The sequence below is a fragment of the Erpetoichthys calabaricus genome, chromosome 17 (assembly GCF_900747795.2).
Source record: "Erpetoichthys calabaricus chromosome 17, fErpCal1.3, whole genome shotgun sequence".
Taxonomy (NCBI): Eukaryota; Metazoa; Chordata; class Cladistia; order Polypteriformes; family Polypteridae; genus Erpetoichthys; species Erpetoichthys calabaricus.
The window spans coordinates 2,148,990-2,165,611 of record NC_041410.2 but is presented as its reverse complement, the minus strand read 5'-3'; the positions used below and the strand labels follow the sequence as shown (position 1 = coordinate 2,165,611).

General features: G+C 42.7%; 1 protein-coding gene across 1 annotated transcript; it reads left to right on the top strand.

The window, feature by feature from the left end:
• Positions 1-2,822: 2,822 nt before the first annotated feature.
• LOC127526178 (low affinity immunoglobulin gamma Fc region receptor III-A-like) lies at positions 2,823-14,576 on the top strand. The gene is made up of 7 exons (XM_051920773.1): positions 2,823-2,955; positions 3,436-3,492; positions 8,868-9,230; positions 10,010-10,243; positions 10,820-11,077; positions 12,194-12,387; positions 14,550-14,576. Exons 1-7 carry the CDS (start codon positions 2,823-2,825, stop codon positions 14,574-14,576), a joined length of 1,266 nt encoding a protein of 421 aa, XP_051776733.1.
• Positions 14,577-16,622: the final 2,046 nt, after the last annotated feature.

The following is a 16,622-nucleotide window of genomic DNA, read 5'->3' as shown; positions in this document are numbered from 1 at the left end:
TGGCATTACCTTTGGCAGGGCATCCAGTAGACTGTTGACCAAGAATGGACCAGCAGCAAGCGAGAACAAAGTATTTCTGATCAGAAAGAAATAAAGTACCTGCAGTGCTTCATAAAATCAGTGTCTTTTGAAGAACAAATAAAAGTTCAAATGATTTCATTAAAAGCACAACAGACAAATAAAACAGTTAGTCACTTTCAAGAGAGATCCATTAAAATCAGCGTGTAAAAAACAAAAAAAACAAGGAAACATCCAGTCCTCCCGGACCCTGAACCTGAGTGTCACACTAAGTTTACAATCCACCTGGGACCTCGGCTCAGACCCCTAGCAATGTGCCCATGGCCACAGTTGTGCCAAACCCTGCAGAGAGAGCAGCTTCTCTTAGCTTCACACACAGCTCCACAGGTAGGCATCTCTCCCGACATCGCCTTCAACTCGCCAGCCTGCACTGCTACTTCACTTGTTGCTCAGCAGTTCCAAACTTCTCGTCTCAGCTGGATCACGTCTTGCTCTCTCTCAACTCTACGGTAAACTACAAAAGCTTAGCCCACCCTGTTCCATTCTCATCTCTCACTTGCCTTCTTCTAAAAGTTCTTTCTCTTTTATGTTGTTCCTTTCATAGCCCCTCTCCTCCTTTTTCTGCAGTACCAACCCCAGCTGATGTGGTACTCACGCTGCACCACTAAATCGAAATCACCTCATAGGCGTCACAAAACCTAAAACACAAACAAATTCCCCCCAGAAACAGCCTGCTAAGACACACACCACAACACAGCCTCCTCATCCAAAGCTTTGCTTAACCCTACCTGACGTGGGCACCAGCCTCTTGTAAACTAGCTCCTAAAGAGCAAAATGAAATACTTACAGTGCTGAAAAATTACATGAAGGGTGCAAACACAAAAACATGAAGAACACACAGAAACATAATCAGTGCAGAAATTACTCTGCTAAAGTCTTGTGGAGAAAGTCCTTTAATTTCACATGAACAAATTATTAAAACTGCAGTAGAGCAACAGCAAAGCAAAAATAGAAACAAAAAGAAAATATAAAAATTACTCTCAACTGGCTGTGGTACCTGAAACTAAGCATAATAATGAGCATCAGCATGATGGCCACGGTGACAATGTCACGACAACACAAGATCTAGGACACAAATGCAAGCGAGTGCCAGCAAAGTATGACATTTATAAAGCAGGGTCTTTACCAAGGCAAAATGGGGGGCAAGGCCTCCTAAAACTACACATAAGGCAGCCCAGCACAGGTCCACCCAAACTCAGCCAGGACCCAAAGACTACCAGCTGGCTTTAGTAGGAACAGGCCTGAAAATGGGGAGCTGGCAAAATAACACAAAATAAATCAAAACCCCACACAGAGGAGGATAACCGTAAAACTCTGGATTGTGCATCCCAAGGGCAAAGAGGAATCTTTATAAATTAAGGATTGGTTTAACGAAAGTGGAAAAATACAAAGAAAAGCTAAACAGGGTAAACAGAGGCACAAGGAGTTACCTGAAAGTCAATCCTAAGCAAACACGTTCCAAAACGATATTCAAATATCAGAATCCTTAAGACAGTGAGAGGATCAGCAGGAAACGACAAAATCCATTAACAATAAACCGCAATAATCCGATCCACCACAGTTAATGACTGACCTCCTGCTCCTGAGCCTTCTCAGCTCACTTATATGGCAAGAGGGAGGGCTCAGGAGTGCTGATGTCAGGGTGGCCCCGCCTCCTGGGGCTCCACCCACAAAGAACAAGGAACAACAGAACATTTTACAGCACAGAAAATAATTCTAGAATTACAAATGAAAACAATGGAATTAACATAAAGACATGAAAAACAATTAAGAAAAACAACAATATAAATAAAATAGAGATAAATTCATGCTGACGCATAACAGGCACCACATAACTTTAGGTTTACTGCTGGTTTTTGACCTGACAATTTCAGTTCTTACCGCCATTGGAATCAGGCAACAAGCAAAGAACATCAGTGGAAGGGACGGAGTAAACACAAAAGGGCGCACTCTTACTGGGACCAGTCATTCATTCATTTATTTAGCTATTGTCACAAAAAACAGAGACAAGAGTCATAAAAAGGTTTGGGGCAGCCACCTGTATAATAATCCCTGTCTGCAAATGGATACATTTATAACTCTGATGTGCACAGAGCAGAGTCCAAGATGGAACTTATGAGATAGTTGAACATGGTGGATTTAAAGGCCAGAAAGGGAAATGACATCATTAAGGGCGGAAGTGGAAGGGTTCTCTTCCATGGGCTTGGAACCGGACATGACGTCATCAAAGGTGCTGGAACTGGGAGGCTCTTCTTCTATGGCTTCTATACTGGAAGTGACGTCATCCAAGGGGCCAGAACCGGAAGTTACATCATCGGGGCCCGGTGGAATTTCCCATGAACGGTCTGCAGGAAAGTGAGAAAAAGAGTAAGCAAACTCTGCCACCCCCTGGACTGGTGTGGAATTGCTCCCATTTAGACCCTTAAGCTGCCTCCCATGCGTGCCTGTGTGTATGACACTATTCATGTTGCAATCCCACCATCTTTTTCAGTTGCTTCTGGTGCTAATCACACAAACACACATCCACACTTGGGCAAAGTCTTTGAAATGGAAACGGAAAAGTAACAAACGCAGGAGAAAACCAACAAAGATATGAGGAGACTGAAGAGCCCAAGATCTGAGGCCACAGCCTGCACCAAACTGCCCTCCATGAACAGAACTGCTGGTCTGCACCAAAGTGAACAGTGTCACCTCTTACTATTTTTGGTGTCATTGAGCGGAAGTCATGAGAAGTACATCTAAAAATGTCACTTGCCCCTCCTCATAGACGCCTTCTTCAAAGAACGTCAGTCACTTGGAGAGCCTTCAGACTTGGACTGCTGTTTGAGAAGATCTGCACACATCCGGCGTACGGAATTGTAAAACTCGGAGAAGAAGGTAATGTGGATTTTTAAATCTCATTTCTATCAGGTGAATGTAATGAACTTCAAATTTTAAATGTTAAACTCATGCTGAAAAAATGAAAAGAATTAAAATGTTAAGCTGTGAAGGACTGGTGCCCCAGTCCAGCTTTGCACTCGATGCTTGTTGGGCTCCAGTGTCCCGGTGACCCTGCTCTGGATAAGCAGGATTGTATGATGGACAGACAGATGGAAAAATGTTAACTTAAAAAATCATTAATAATCAGAAATGGGGGACTAATTTGAGCTCTTCATAGAATTTAGAGAGGAGTAATAACTTATAAAGTAGATAAATCTGGGAGTTATGGTGGCACACTGGTTACCACTGTGACCTCCCAGGTGCTCTCCTCCTGTTTGTCCCGTGGACAGAGAACCTCATCCTCCATACCTGTCGAGTTTTAATATGGCTGCTCTTCTAAACTCATCTGAGGTTCCTCGTTTTCTGTTTTTATCTTAGGGTCACCACACAACATGCTCCTCTGGCTGTTTTTGGCTGCTGTTCCCCATGTAGCTGGTAAGATCAGAAGACCTTCACTTGATTTTAAAATGCTGTTTATTCTTATGGCTGAATGTAATGGCAGACGGTTTGTGGTTTCTACTCTTCCTGTAGTTTTACACTCATCCCTTTCTATTTTTATAACTCTTGTATTTCTGTACTTTTCTCCTTTTTCTGAGCCCCCCTCTCAGCTATTTGACTGACATCAGGATGCCCCCCAGTTGGTGCCAACTTGTCCCGTGGCCTTATTGAACTGTCCACATGTCTCTGGCCACCAGGACTGTTTTGTCTCCTTCTGTCTTTCTGGTAGTTTTGAAGTTCACAAATGAAGTTGAGGTTTGTGTGCTCCGCTCTGCTCCTCAGACGGTTTGCACGTCTCTCTGACAGTCGTTTGTCTCCACCAGCGAGCTCTTTGAAATGTTCTAACAGTTTATCAAGGGTTCAGGCTCAGTAATGTGCAAAAAGAGCTTTTAACACCCAGCAACCATTTTAGAAATTAAAAAGGGAAGTGCGGGCAGGAGGTCAGCTGTGTGTGACACTGAGCTCAGTGGTCAGCCATATTTGTGTTACAAGAGAGATGAGACCACCTCATTTATAGAACTGATGTTCTTCAAGGTTATCAGCTCCTCAGCTCAGGTGTTTGCACCTGAAGAATCTAAGGGATGGGATCCTAAGGTTTACTCTTGGTTGCAGTTTGGCCGAATCAGACTATGATCTCCAGCACACAATGAAGGTCCGTTTCAGAAGGTAATGTCTTGTTCCCTGCAAGTAAAGTAAAGTTGAAAGTTTCCAAATTTCTCTTGGTATTGCATATGAGAAAAGACATGGGGGACAAACTAAGGACAAACTGAAGATATTCTATGTTCATTGGGTCATTAGTGTCACCTCCGCAGGTGAAGAAAAGTTCTTCCTTGCTTGTGTTAATCAACTTCCATTTGTCTGGTCTTTGAGTGGGAAGACATTGGTGGGACTGAGGAGGCCTGGTCAGCCCATCTTAACAAGCGCTCACCACTGGCCTTACTAGCATAAGTAGATGAACAGTGATGATGATGATGATGATGACGATGATGATGATGAAGATGATAATAAAAGGTAAAGGCCTCAGTCCCACACAACAACTTAAGCCCCTTCAGTGTACTGATGGGGGCATCATACTGCTCTTTCACAAAGTACCTCAGATGTGCTCCATTCAGGAGACATATTGATATTCTGTATTGATAACACATCAAGTCAAGTGGTAGATAAAAGCATGGATGACACACAGAACATCCTTCTCTTTTAGCTCAATCTCAGGAGTTCAATTTCCCCTTTTAATGTTGTTTAGAGAATTAAAACTTGTTAGTCTAACGCCTCTCACTACCTGGAATCAGTGCTCTTGTGATGTCAACGTATTCACCACACCAAAAACTTGCCATGCTAGTTTCAATTTAATTAAAAGAGGACAGAAGTTACACCCACTGATGATGCCATCAGAGACTGGTGACGAGTGGCATGTCGAGTACCTCATGCAAGTAAGAATTTCAGTGGCTTCTTTGACAATAAGGACCCTATAAGCCTACAAACATCTTTGGAAGTGGCATTCAGGAATTGCACCCAAATACATTTACAAGATTGATTTGTCTGGTAGGGCAGGTGATCTTTTAGCTGTCATTTATAAGATCTTCAGTGCCTGAGCTTCTTTCTCTCAGACTTTGAGTCTGTGAGCTTCTATTTATGTGTTTGTGGTCTTATTGGTATCTTAGATGTAAGTGATGTGGTCAGACCAGTTCCTGCTGTAGTCACCATGGATGGTGAGCTCTCAGTCTCACATGCTTCATTCTTCCTGTTCAGTTTACAAACCTCACAAGTCACAAAGTCTAAAGATGTGCCCTTCAGGTATATACAGCATTTCCTGTTGATATGAACACCACTTATTAAATACAAAGTGCTAACACCACACGGGCGTCAACGCTGACGACGAGAGGACAACCACCATTGACCTCAGAGCAGCACGTCCAGATCTGTAATGGCACTTCGCCTTTGTCCAGTTGCTGTCATTCCTGTTATCTCAGGGCCAGTAGATGACGCTTTGACCTCAGTGGTCCATGCAGCACAGAGAGGCTACACTGGCAAGCATGGAAAGAGAGTGGGCTTTATGTTCTGCTGTTCAGGGCTCCTGCTGATGTCCACTGTGATGCAAGGCTCTCTTTTTACTAGCAAAATAAAAAATATTATTATTGTTACTGGGCGGCACGGTGGCGCAGTGGTAGTGCTGCTGCCTCACAGTTAGGAGACGCGGGTTCGCTTCCCAGGTCCTCCCTGCGTGGAGTTTGCATGTTCTCCCCGTGTCTGTGTGGGTTTCCACCCGGTACTCCGGTTTCCTCCCACAGTCCAAAGACATGCAGGTTAGGTGCATTGGTGATCCTAAATTGTTGCTAGGTGTGTGTGTGTGTGCACTGTGGTGGGCTGGCGCCCTGCCCAGGGTTTGTTTCCTACCTTGCTTCCTGTGTTGGCTGGGATTGGCTCCAACAGACCCCCCGTGACCCTGTAGTTAGGATAAAGCAGGTTGGATAATGGATGGATTATTATTATTATTATTATCATATCATATGGAAAAAGATGACCTGCTGTGGTTACCCCTAAAGGGAACATCTGATAAAAGAAGAAGATTATTATTATTATTATAGCAGAAAGTGTCCGTCCTCCACTCTGACATGTGCTCTTGTGTATGTACTTCAGTTTTCCTCTTTAATGCTGGAGTGTGCACAGCTTCACTAAACTCCATTTCATTTACAGTTTGTCTTTGTCCTCAGGTCATAACACCACTCAGAGTTCCAGTAGTGGGGTCTCTCCTCAGTAACAGGAGGTCATTAGGGGAGCTTAAGCTGTTTGCTTACATTGAACTTTAATAGAAGGTGCTGCCATTTTCTAATGGACTCCTGCATGTGCCAAGTCAGACTTGTTTAGTAGTACAGGTAGCTGCTGTTCTGAAAATTCGACTTACGACCGCTACGGCGTCTTACAGGTAAACGACAGTGTTCACTACTCCAGCTCCGTAGGCCGTGACTCATTCATCTCAATCTCAGTTTATTACTTGAAGCTATTTCAATGACATTCAGTTACATTTTTCAGTTACATTCGACTACGTTCATTCAGATCAACAAGAGGTTCTTGAGGGACTGTGGAGGCCTAGCAGGATGTTGCTGTCAAGTTTGGATTGGACAGAATGGCAGTTCATTCAGACAGGCTTTAATTTGGAGTGTGGCTGAGGTGTCTGACCATTTCTGTTAAGAATTTAAGAAGAGGATTGTAAAAGTAGTTACTGGTGCCTGACGTTCAGAAAAACATCTCCTCAGAAAAACCAAACCAGAGTAACGAGTCAAACCTAAAGGAAGCCAAAAGCTGACATGTTCCCCTAATTCGACTTTTCTTATGGATCGTCTCCTTTAGAGGTCTTGAATTTCTATCAATCATTAGTCAATTCTAAAGGCTGGCTTCACGTTTCATGCGTTATTTGCAGAATCTGATATTCTAAGTATTATTTTTATGGCTGCAGCACATTTTTCATATTTCTAATAAGTTCATGTTTGATGGGTCTGTTATTTGTTGTGTGTTTTGAATGCTCTATCGCGGTCTGTCTGTAAAACCATCTGAAATTGCAAAAATTAAAATTGAATCAAATTGCAGTTACAGTCAAGGAACGGACAGAAGAAAGATTAAGAAACCTTTGAAATTCCTCTAAGCCCACTAAACTTTATTATTAAGTTAAAAAGAGAAAATCCTGTCAGAACTGTCCAGTCACTCACCTGCACACCGTGGCCAGCTGCACAAAAGTTGGGACACCAACCAAGTCTTCCTGTTTAAGGACAGCAATGAAAAGAAAAATCACACCTCTCGTGCAAAACAACACAATTCATCCATAATAAGGATCATCAGTGGAGCGCCATCTGTTGGATCACTCTTAGTGCAAATGCCACCTCCACTTGTACTGCACAAACCAGAAGGGGCGGGGCTAAGTGTCATCACTGGGGGTTTCTCAGAAGGAGAAGCGAATGCCAGCGACAGCGCCCCCTCTCGCCCCAGCAGGTCATCACAAACCTCAGTCGAGCCTATGAGGAGATCCTCTGACGTGCACATGTGACAACACACACACTCCCTCGCACACACTCAGACGCCAGCTCATCTTAGACGCACACTCACTCACCTCACACACACACACACACACAGACATCTTTGTGCTGTGGGAAGAAAACAACAAAAAGCCAAAGGGATGAGGGAAAATGTGCAGACTGGAAAGAAGCTGAAGGGCAGCAGCACTAAGCCATGAGACGGAGCCTTGTCACGATGGAGGATGACAGCGTTTATCCATTTTTCACATAATTTCCTAATAAGCCTTTATAATATTTAGAATTCACTTTAGTGTTCCTGGGTACAAACTCATCTTCTACAAAAAAAGATGAACCAAAACCGGCCAGAAGTGCAGCAGACTCAGTTTAAAAATCCACTGGTTGGAAGTTCAGCCTGAAGACACCTAAGCACTGAAATGGAAGGTAGAAGGATGAAGACTCCTACATCAGTTATTTTATGTTTGGTTCTTGATGGATAAATGTGTAGGATCATTGGATTCTCATTTTCTTTGAACATCACAATTTGTTCATATTGATGAATTTTCAAATAATTTCCAATTAAGTCCAAAAAGATGATATAATTTAAGACCACAGAACGAGGTCTGTCCCATGACCAGTGGTCTTTTGTTGTGCTCACTTGGGCTGACATTAACCAGACCTGCTCGTCCCCCCAGACCCTCATCTTAAACTGCTGAAAAATGGAAAGAAGAATCAGTGAAGTGCAGCGGCCTGTCAGCCCTCAAAGCTCTCAGGTCACTTCACTGTCCAAGGGGCTGGTGCTGCTGTAGTGACGGGCAGAGGATGTTGGGAGAGACCACAATGAAAAGGAAAGAAAAGCAAATGGCCAGCAATAACAGACTGATTAAACTGAAGTCAAGCAGTTATGAAAAATGACAAATGGAATATAAGAACAATTGTAATGGAGGATGAGATTTTAGAGCTCTGGTTTGTGCAAAGAAAAAGTGAAAAGTACAAAAGACCACCACAAGCAGCCCCTCAACTCCAGCTGTAAAAGGTGAAAGGACTAGTGGAGCTACATTAGAGAACAATGGAGGTGAACACAAAGAGACGAGGAAGGAAAGAGAAACGTCAGACTGGGGAGACTCAGCAGTAAAGTCAGGGCTGTCAGCCGCCTGTCGTGAGTCCTTTTGTATCTTTGGTTTTTATGTTTGTGAATGTTATTAAGGTACATAAAGAGGAGCAGAGGCGTCTTCATCTCTGTCTTATCATTGTGGACTGAACTCAGAATGTCTGACTTTACCTTTTGTTCACTTTTGTGATTTACAGATTTGAGTGACTGGGGAGCCGAATACAAACCAAAGAGGATCTGCACACTTGGAGGGTCAACTGTGAGGATTAACTGCACATACAAACATCCAGCAGATGTTAATGTTACAAAGAAAATGTGGTTTTTTGGTCCTAATGAAAACGAGACAACTAAAGATCAAATAATAGCAGAGTATCCTAACAATGGGCAGAGAGTACCCAACAGTCACAGACAGCGAGTTCAGTTCCTGACTAACAAAAAGAAGAAGACGTGTGACGTGAAGATCAGCAACGTGAGCCAAGAGGACAGCGGCTACTACAAGTTTAGAATCGAGGGGACAAATCACTGGACACAATTGCCAGGAGTCCACGTGACAGTCACAGGTGAGGAATGTGTGTGTGGATTTCATTTAACAATTGACAGCGCACAGCTGCTGGCCCAGAATTCAGGCCTGGTGTCCGTGTGGACCTTCTCCATTTTCTGGACCCCTTTGTGTTCTTTTCTCTAATTTTGTTGCCCCCTGCCCAGCATGTCAGGTTCATCGCTGACTCTGAACTGGCCTGGCGTGAGTGAGTGTGAGCTGTGGCTGAGTGTGTCCTGAGGTGGACGTCTGCCCACTGCAGGCTTGTTACTTGTGTTGCACTTCATGTTTCTTGATAGACTTTGCACTAAACATGTTTAGCAGATTATTTCATTGTTTTACTTCCAGTTGTTTCCATTTGCTCTTCTAATCATATAAATGTGATTAAATTCTTTGTCCAGTGTAGCCCCATGAAGGAGGACCACTGGTGGTGTTTCTTGACACTTTTGTCCCCTTGCTAGTGATGGACGCTGACTGGACACTCAGTCTATAAATGGCAACACATCTCATGCTGGACGTTGTAGCTGATTTCCCCCAAACCCTTCACGTTGACTGCAGGATTTCATTAATTGTGATGTCATGACGGTCACTTCTACCAGTCTGCCCCACTCATGGGGTCTCACAGTCCGCGGGCGTCGTGATGATTAGAATTTCTGTTTTATTTTTCCTTTTCTGTCCACAGACACACACAGCAGAGTCACTGCAGTGAGTTAAGACGTAACAATGATAACAAAATGCATGTAAATAAAATGACACCAGGGAGGGCACTGAACGGCTTCTTTGTTTCTTCACTTCCTGAAGGTCTAAAGGTTGAAACAACAGCAGAGAAAGTAAAAGAAAATGACAGGGTGACCCTGAGGTGCACATCAAACTGCAGTCTCACCGAGATGACCTTCTCCTGGGTCAGAAATGGAGAACATTTAAAAGAAACTTCAGAGACGCTTGTAATTCAGAAAGCCTCTTACAAGGACCACGGCAGCTACTGGTGTCAGACTGGAAACATCACATCACAAGCACATCACCTGAATGTGGAGTGTGAGTCGAGATTTAAGTTCAATCAAAGCTGCAACTGAAAGTCATGAGATTCTCTAAGACTGGAGAAAGACAATCCAAGAAATTAAAAATACAAATAAAATTTGAGAGGCTTTGACATCCATAAGACACAAGTGTGTGAGACGAGATACCTGAGGGAGTCTGATTCTCTTATTTCTTTGAATTCTCTTTTAGTTTCAGATACTTGATCATTAAAATGGCTAACCTGATTTTCAGAATATCAGCGTCTGGCACTCCTGCTTGTCTTTAGCTGTGGATGTCCTTCCATTTTCTACGACTGCTGTGTCTTTGTTGGAGGCAGGCAGCCCATCACAGCACTGAGGTCTGAACAAGACAGGTGTCCATTGAAGGCCAAGTCCTACATGGAACATTTAGTGTTGAGGAAAGGAGAACACAACAGGGACATCAAACTGAGGCCTGGCTGCTGTGTGGCAGACCACCGAGCCACCATCTCTGTAACCCACCTCAGGGGACATGTGACAAAAGCACCAATCCTGACATGTCAAGAACTCGCAGCTCCATTTCTCACTAATCTTGCTTTGTCCTTCTTTATTTTAGATGCCCCCATGAATACAGAAATCACAGGACATCCCATCAATTGTATAGTGAAAGGGACATCGGTGACTTTAAACTGCAAAGCCTCGGCAAACCCACCCAGCAACTACACCTGGGTCAAGGAGAACAGCAGCCATGTTAGATCAGGAGAACAACTGCACATCAACATGGTAGATGAAAATCATGCCGGGTCTTATCACTGTGAAGCCACCAACATCCATGGGACGGCCAAGGCGGCAGCTGTCACCCTGACTGTGGTCGGTGAGTTTTTGGTTTGTTCTTTCCTGAAGTGAATTCTCACTGCCGACACTTCATGGGCTTTACTTTCTTCACAAACGTTCCACACGTTTATTTTTGAGGTTTTGATCCCGCCATATAATTTGGATTCCAATAAATGATTTTCAGAAGAGATGCGGGTGCAAATCCCAGAGTGTCCTGCACAGAGTGACCCCTTCACTGTCTGACACATCAACGTCAGGTTTTGTGTATTTTAGGCAAAACCTTCCATCGGTAACAGAGCAGCGTTGAGGTGTCATAAGAGGAGTCCTACATGTGAGCAGTGCAGTCAAAGTCGCCTCCTGAAGACGGAGTGGAGCACCACACGTAATAACAGAAGACGAGTTTGAACATTTGACATCCCGTTACACCCGCCCAGTGGATGGTGGGTTTAGAAAACACAGAGGTGTGGGTGGTCTGGTGGACAGACAGAGAGGCTCTGGTCGTGACGGCTGGTACTGCAGCAGAATATCAAAGAAAAATTATTAAAGATAATAATAAGTGGATTGGCTCCTTATCTACTGTATTCAAAACGCTAAGGTCTGTGTGTCCAGATTCTCAGAGCAATCTGATTGGTCCGTTTGGCTTTGATGTGATTGGTCCGTTTGGTGTTGGCGATGTGATGGAAGAGGAAGTGAGACACTTGAGGAGGAATAAAGGCGTGTGAGCCACGCAGAGAGAGTCGCTTTCAAAACGGACAGGCGCCTCGAAAATAATGAAAGAGTACGAGACGCAGGCCTTATGGGACACACTTGAGAAGGGGAGTGACGGTGAAGAGACGTTGGGTAACTTTTCAGTTTTCCTGACGTCAAGTAATAAATTTACAATAAAAAAACAAATCCCTTATGAAAAACGACAGGTGAGGTAAACACAATTAAGAGACGAGGAACGAAAGAGAAACGTCCAACTGACATTTAGGCCTGAGAACTGCAGAGAATTTGTGTGAATTAAGCCGTAAGTTGGACACAGCATGAGACATGTCTGAGCAGTGACGGTGTTTCTATGTTTGTGAGTGTTCTTACGTTACTGAAGCTGTCATGTCATTGGGGATTGTCGTAAAAATCACAGAATTCACATTTCATACACTTTGGTGTTTTACAGATCTGAGTGAATGGGGAGCCACTTATGAGTCGATGACGATCTGCGCACTTGAGGGATCAGCTGTGACGATTAGCTGTACATACAGACATCCAGCATGTGTTACTATTGAAAATGAAATATGGCTGTATGGCCCGAAACAAAATGAGACAGTTAAAGATGAAGAAATAACTGTGTATCATACAAATGGGAGAAACGTATGGCAAGCCAAATTAACATTTAGAGATATCTCAAAATGAATTTTATGATATCTGGAAATGCATTTTAGATATCTCAAATTGAATTATAGATATCTAAAAATACATCTATTTTAAGATATCTAAAAAGAATTGTATGATATCTCAAACAGATTTCAAGATATCTTCAAGTGATATGCTGTGCATTTTCAGATATCTGAAATGCATTTCAAGATATCTTAAATGCAATTTGAGATATCTTGAAATATGTTCATGTGCATTTTGAGATATCTCAAATACATTTTCAGATATCTTAAAATAGCTTTCTGCACATTTCAAGACATCTCAAATACATTTTCAGATATCTTAAAATAACTTCCTGCGTATTTCAAGATATCTCAAATACATTTTCAGATATCTTAAAATCACTTCCTGTAAAATTTCTTATACTTTCAATGGAACTTCCTGCCTATTTTAAGATATCTTGAAATGCATTTAAGATATCTCGAAATGCACAGGAAGTGATTTTGAGATATCATGAAATGTATTTGAGATATCTTGAAATGTGCAGGAAGTCATTTTAAGATATCTTGAAATGTATTTTAGATATCTTGAAATGTGCAGGAAGTCATTTTAAGATATCTGAAAATGCATTTCAGATATCTCAAAATGAATTTGGGATATCTTAAAATGAGAAGGAAGTTATTTTAAGATATCTCAAAATATAATTTAGATATCTTAAAAAGCATTTAAGATATCTTGAAATTCATTGTTGTTTCAGATATCTGAAATACATTTTTAGATATCTAAAATTAATTTCATGATATCTTAAAATGGGTCTCTGCTCTATTTCAGATATCTAACAATGTATTTCAAGATATCTAAAATGCATTTTAAGATATCTTTAAAAGGACACTCAATTATTTCAAGATATCTCAATAGCACTTTCAGATATCTACAATACAATTTAAGATATCTCAAATACATTTTAAGATATCTTATAATAAACAAGAAGTCCCATTGAAATAATAGGCAGTTTTACAGGAAATGATTTTGAGATATCTTGAAATGCATTTAAGATATCTTAAAATGCATGAAAGGTCAATTTAAGATATCTGAAAATTCATTTGAGATATCTTGAAATACAGACACAATTATTTTGAGATATCTGAAACTGTATTTGAGATATCTTGAAATGCATTTGAGATATCCCGAAATGTATTGCAGATATCTTAAAATGTAAAGGAAAGTATTTTAAGATATCTCAAAGCGAGTTTCAGATATCTTAAAAAGTAAATTACATTTTAAGATATCCGAAATTCATTTTGAGATATCTCTAAATGTTAATTTGGCTTGCCATAGAAACGTGAACAGCCGTCACAAACATCGAGTTCAGTTCTCAAAGAACAAAAACACGACTTGTGACGTAAAGATCAGCAACATGAGTAGGGAGGACAGCGGCTACTACAAGTTTAAAATCGAGGGGACAGATCAGTGGACACAAGTGCCAGGAGTCCACGTGACAGTCACAGATGAGGAATGTGTGTATGGATTTCACTTAACAGTTGACAGCCCACAGCTACTGGCCCAGAATTCAGGCCTGGTGTCCGTGTGGACCTTCTCCATTTTCTGGACCCCTTTGTGTTCTTTTCTTTAATTTTGTTGCCCCCCGCCCAGCATGTCAGGTTCATCGCTGACTCTGAACTGGCCTGGCGTGAGTGAGTGTGAGCTGTGGCTGAGTGTATCCTGAGCTGGACGTCTGCCCACTGCAGGCTTATTACTTGTGTTGCACTTCATGTTTCTTGATAGACTTTGCACTAAACATGTTTAGCAGATTATTTCATTGTTTTACTTCCAGTTGTTTCCATTTGCTCTTCTAATCATATAAATGTGATTAAATTCTTTGTCCAGTGTAGCCCATGAAGGAGGACCGCTGGTGGCGTTTCTTGACACTTTTGTCCCCTTGCTAGTGATGGACGCTGACTGGACACTCTATAAATGGTACCTTCATGCTGGACGTTGTAGCTGATTTCCCCCAAACCCTTCATGTTGACTGTAGGATTTCATTAATTGTGATGTCATGACGGTCACTTCTACCAGTCTGCCCCACTCATGGGGTCTCACAGTCTGCGGGCGTAGTGATGATTAGAATTTCTGTTTTATTTTTCCTTTTCTGTCCACAGACACACACAGCAGAGTCACTGCAGTGAGTTAAGACGTAACAATGATAACAAAATGCATGTAAATAAAATGACACCAGCGAGGGCACTGAACGGCTTCTTTGTTTCTTCACTTCCTGAAGGTCTAAAGGTTGAAACAACAGCAGAGAAAGTAAAAGAAAATGACAGGGTGACCCTGAGGTGCACATCAAACTGCAGTCTCACCGAGATGACCTTCTCCTGGTTCAGAAATGGAGAACATTTAAATAAAACCTCAGAGACGCTTGAAATCCAGAGAGACGACCTGAGCAGCTACTCCTGCCGGACTGGACACATCACATCCCCCAAATTCAACCTGAGTATCCCGAGTGAGTCTGACTTTGTGATTTTCGCTGTTTTTGGTGTCATTGTGGTGTGCGGAGTGAGAGCTCAATCAGGCCTGCAGTGACACGCTGTGAGAATCTCTGACGTCAAGGGATGTGAAGGCCTGAAATAAATGAAGAAGGAGAAATACAAAGCATACAATGTGATGAAATGCAAGCCACTTTGTCTCATAGCACTGAGTGTGGCACTAAAGATATTAAAATGAACATTATTAATTATATTTAAGTTCTGCTTAATTAGCAATATGTAGCTTTGCCATTGCTTTATTATAATTTGATTGCAATTCATAGATTTGTAAACAACCAAAGCTTTATATAAATATGAGAAAAGCCCACGTCCTTCTGGGGACCACCTGTTTTTATGGTGTTGGACGAGGAGGAGCCTTCCAGTGGATCTCTAAATTGGACACCATTGCCTCTAAGGGCCTTAATGAGAGAGGAGATGAGCTCTTGTGAGAATGCAGGGTGTGTTAATTGTTTAATTAAGGTTACACTATTGGGCATGGGTTCAACTTAAAACAGATAATAAAGATATTTATACTAGGATGGGTGAACCCGTGCATTTGGGATATCAGTTATGCTGGTATCCCCTACCCTAAACTTACTTTCTACAGGTTGAGTGTTGCCTCCCTTTGTCCCAGCTTCGATGTGCCTGGATAAGGGAATGTGGTCCCTGATTTTGCAGATCCAGGAGTACTTCTGGTGCCAGAGCTGCTGCCCATTGGAAGTACTTCTGGTTCTTACGGAAGTCCAATATAGCAGGGAGCACATCTCCCTGCAGTGTCCTCTTTTGGCACCCATGGACCCCAGTCAGACTACATTTCCCAGCATGCCCTACTGGTTTCCGACTGGGCACCTAAATCCAGGGCCACTGCCATCTAGCGTCCTGGGGGAATAAAGAGCCCCCAGTGACATCATCTACTTCCGATGGGCTGTCAGTCCATCCGCTCTGGCCATCTCTTCTGGGCTTGGCACCTTTCTCTCCCCTGGCTGGGATGCTTTTCTCCCTACTAGTAGTCTCCCGTCCGGGTAAGGAACCATCCCCTATTGTGGTTGGGATGCCCGTCCAACCCATGTGGCACTTACAATATATATATATATATATTGTGGGAGATGACCAGCTTTTCATCCTGGCCAATACCCCCAGGTCGCTAGATGGAGCCCTCCCTGTAGCATAGGAGTACTCCGAAGACCAGCAGGGAATCATGGACAATGGAGTTTTTATTCCCAACCCTGCTGGACACTGTGGGGCCCACCAGAGGACGCTACAGGGATGCTCATGGACTTATACGGGCCCTATATTATTTTTGAGGTTTTGATCCCGCCATATAATTTGGATTCCAATAAATGATTTTCAGAAGAGATGCGGGTGCAAATCCCAGAGTGTCCTGCACAGAGTGACCCCTTCACTGTCTGACACATCAACGTCAGGTTTTGTGTATTTTAGGCAAAACCTTCTATCAGTAACAGAGCAGCGTTGAGGTGTCATAAGAGGAGTCCTACATGTGAGCAGTGCAGTCAAAGTCGCCTCCTGAAGACGGAGTGGAGCACCACACGTAATAACAGAAGACGAGTTTGAACATTTGACATCCCGTTACACCCGCCCAGTGGGTGGTGGGTTTAGAAAACACACAGGTGTGGGTGGTCTGGTGGACAGACAGAGAGGCTCTGGTCGTGACGGCTGGTACTGCAGCAGAATAACAAAGCAAAATTA

Excerpts from the sequence above, each read along its gene's own strand:
- LOC127526178 (XM_051920773.1), top strand. The coding sequence starts at position 2,823 with ATGTCACTTGCCCCTCCTCATAGACGCCTTCTTCAAAGAACGTCAGTC. Across the intron at positions 9,231-10,009 it reads AGTCCACGTGACAGTCACAG|GTCTAAAGGTTGAAACAACA; the intron begins GTGAGGAATGTG and ends CACTTCCTGAAG. Across the intron at positions 10,244-10,819 it reads ACATCACCTGAATGTGGAGT|ATGCCCCCATGAATACAGAA; the intron begins GTGAGTCGAGAT and ends TCTTTATTTTAG.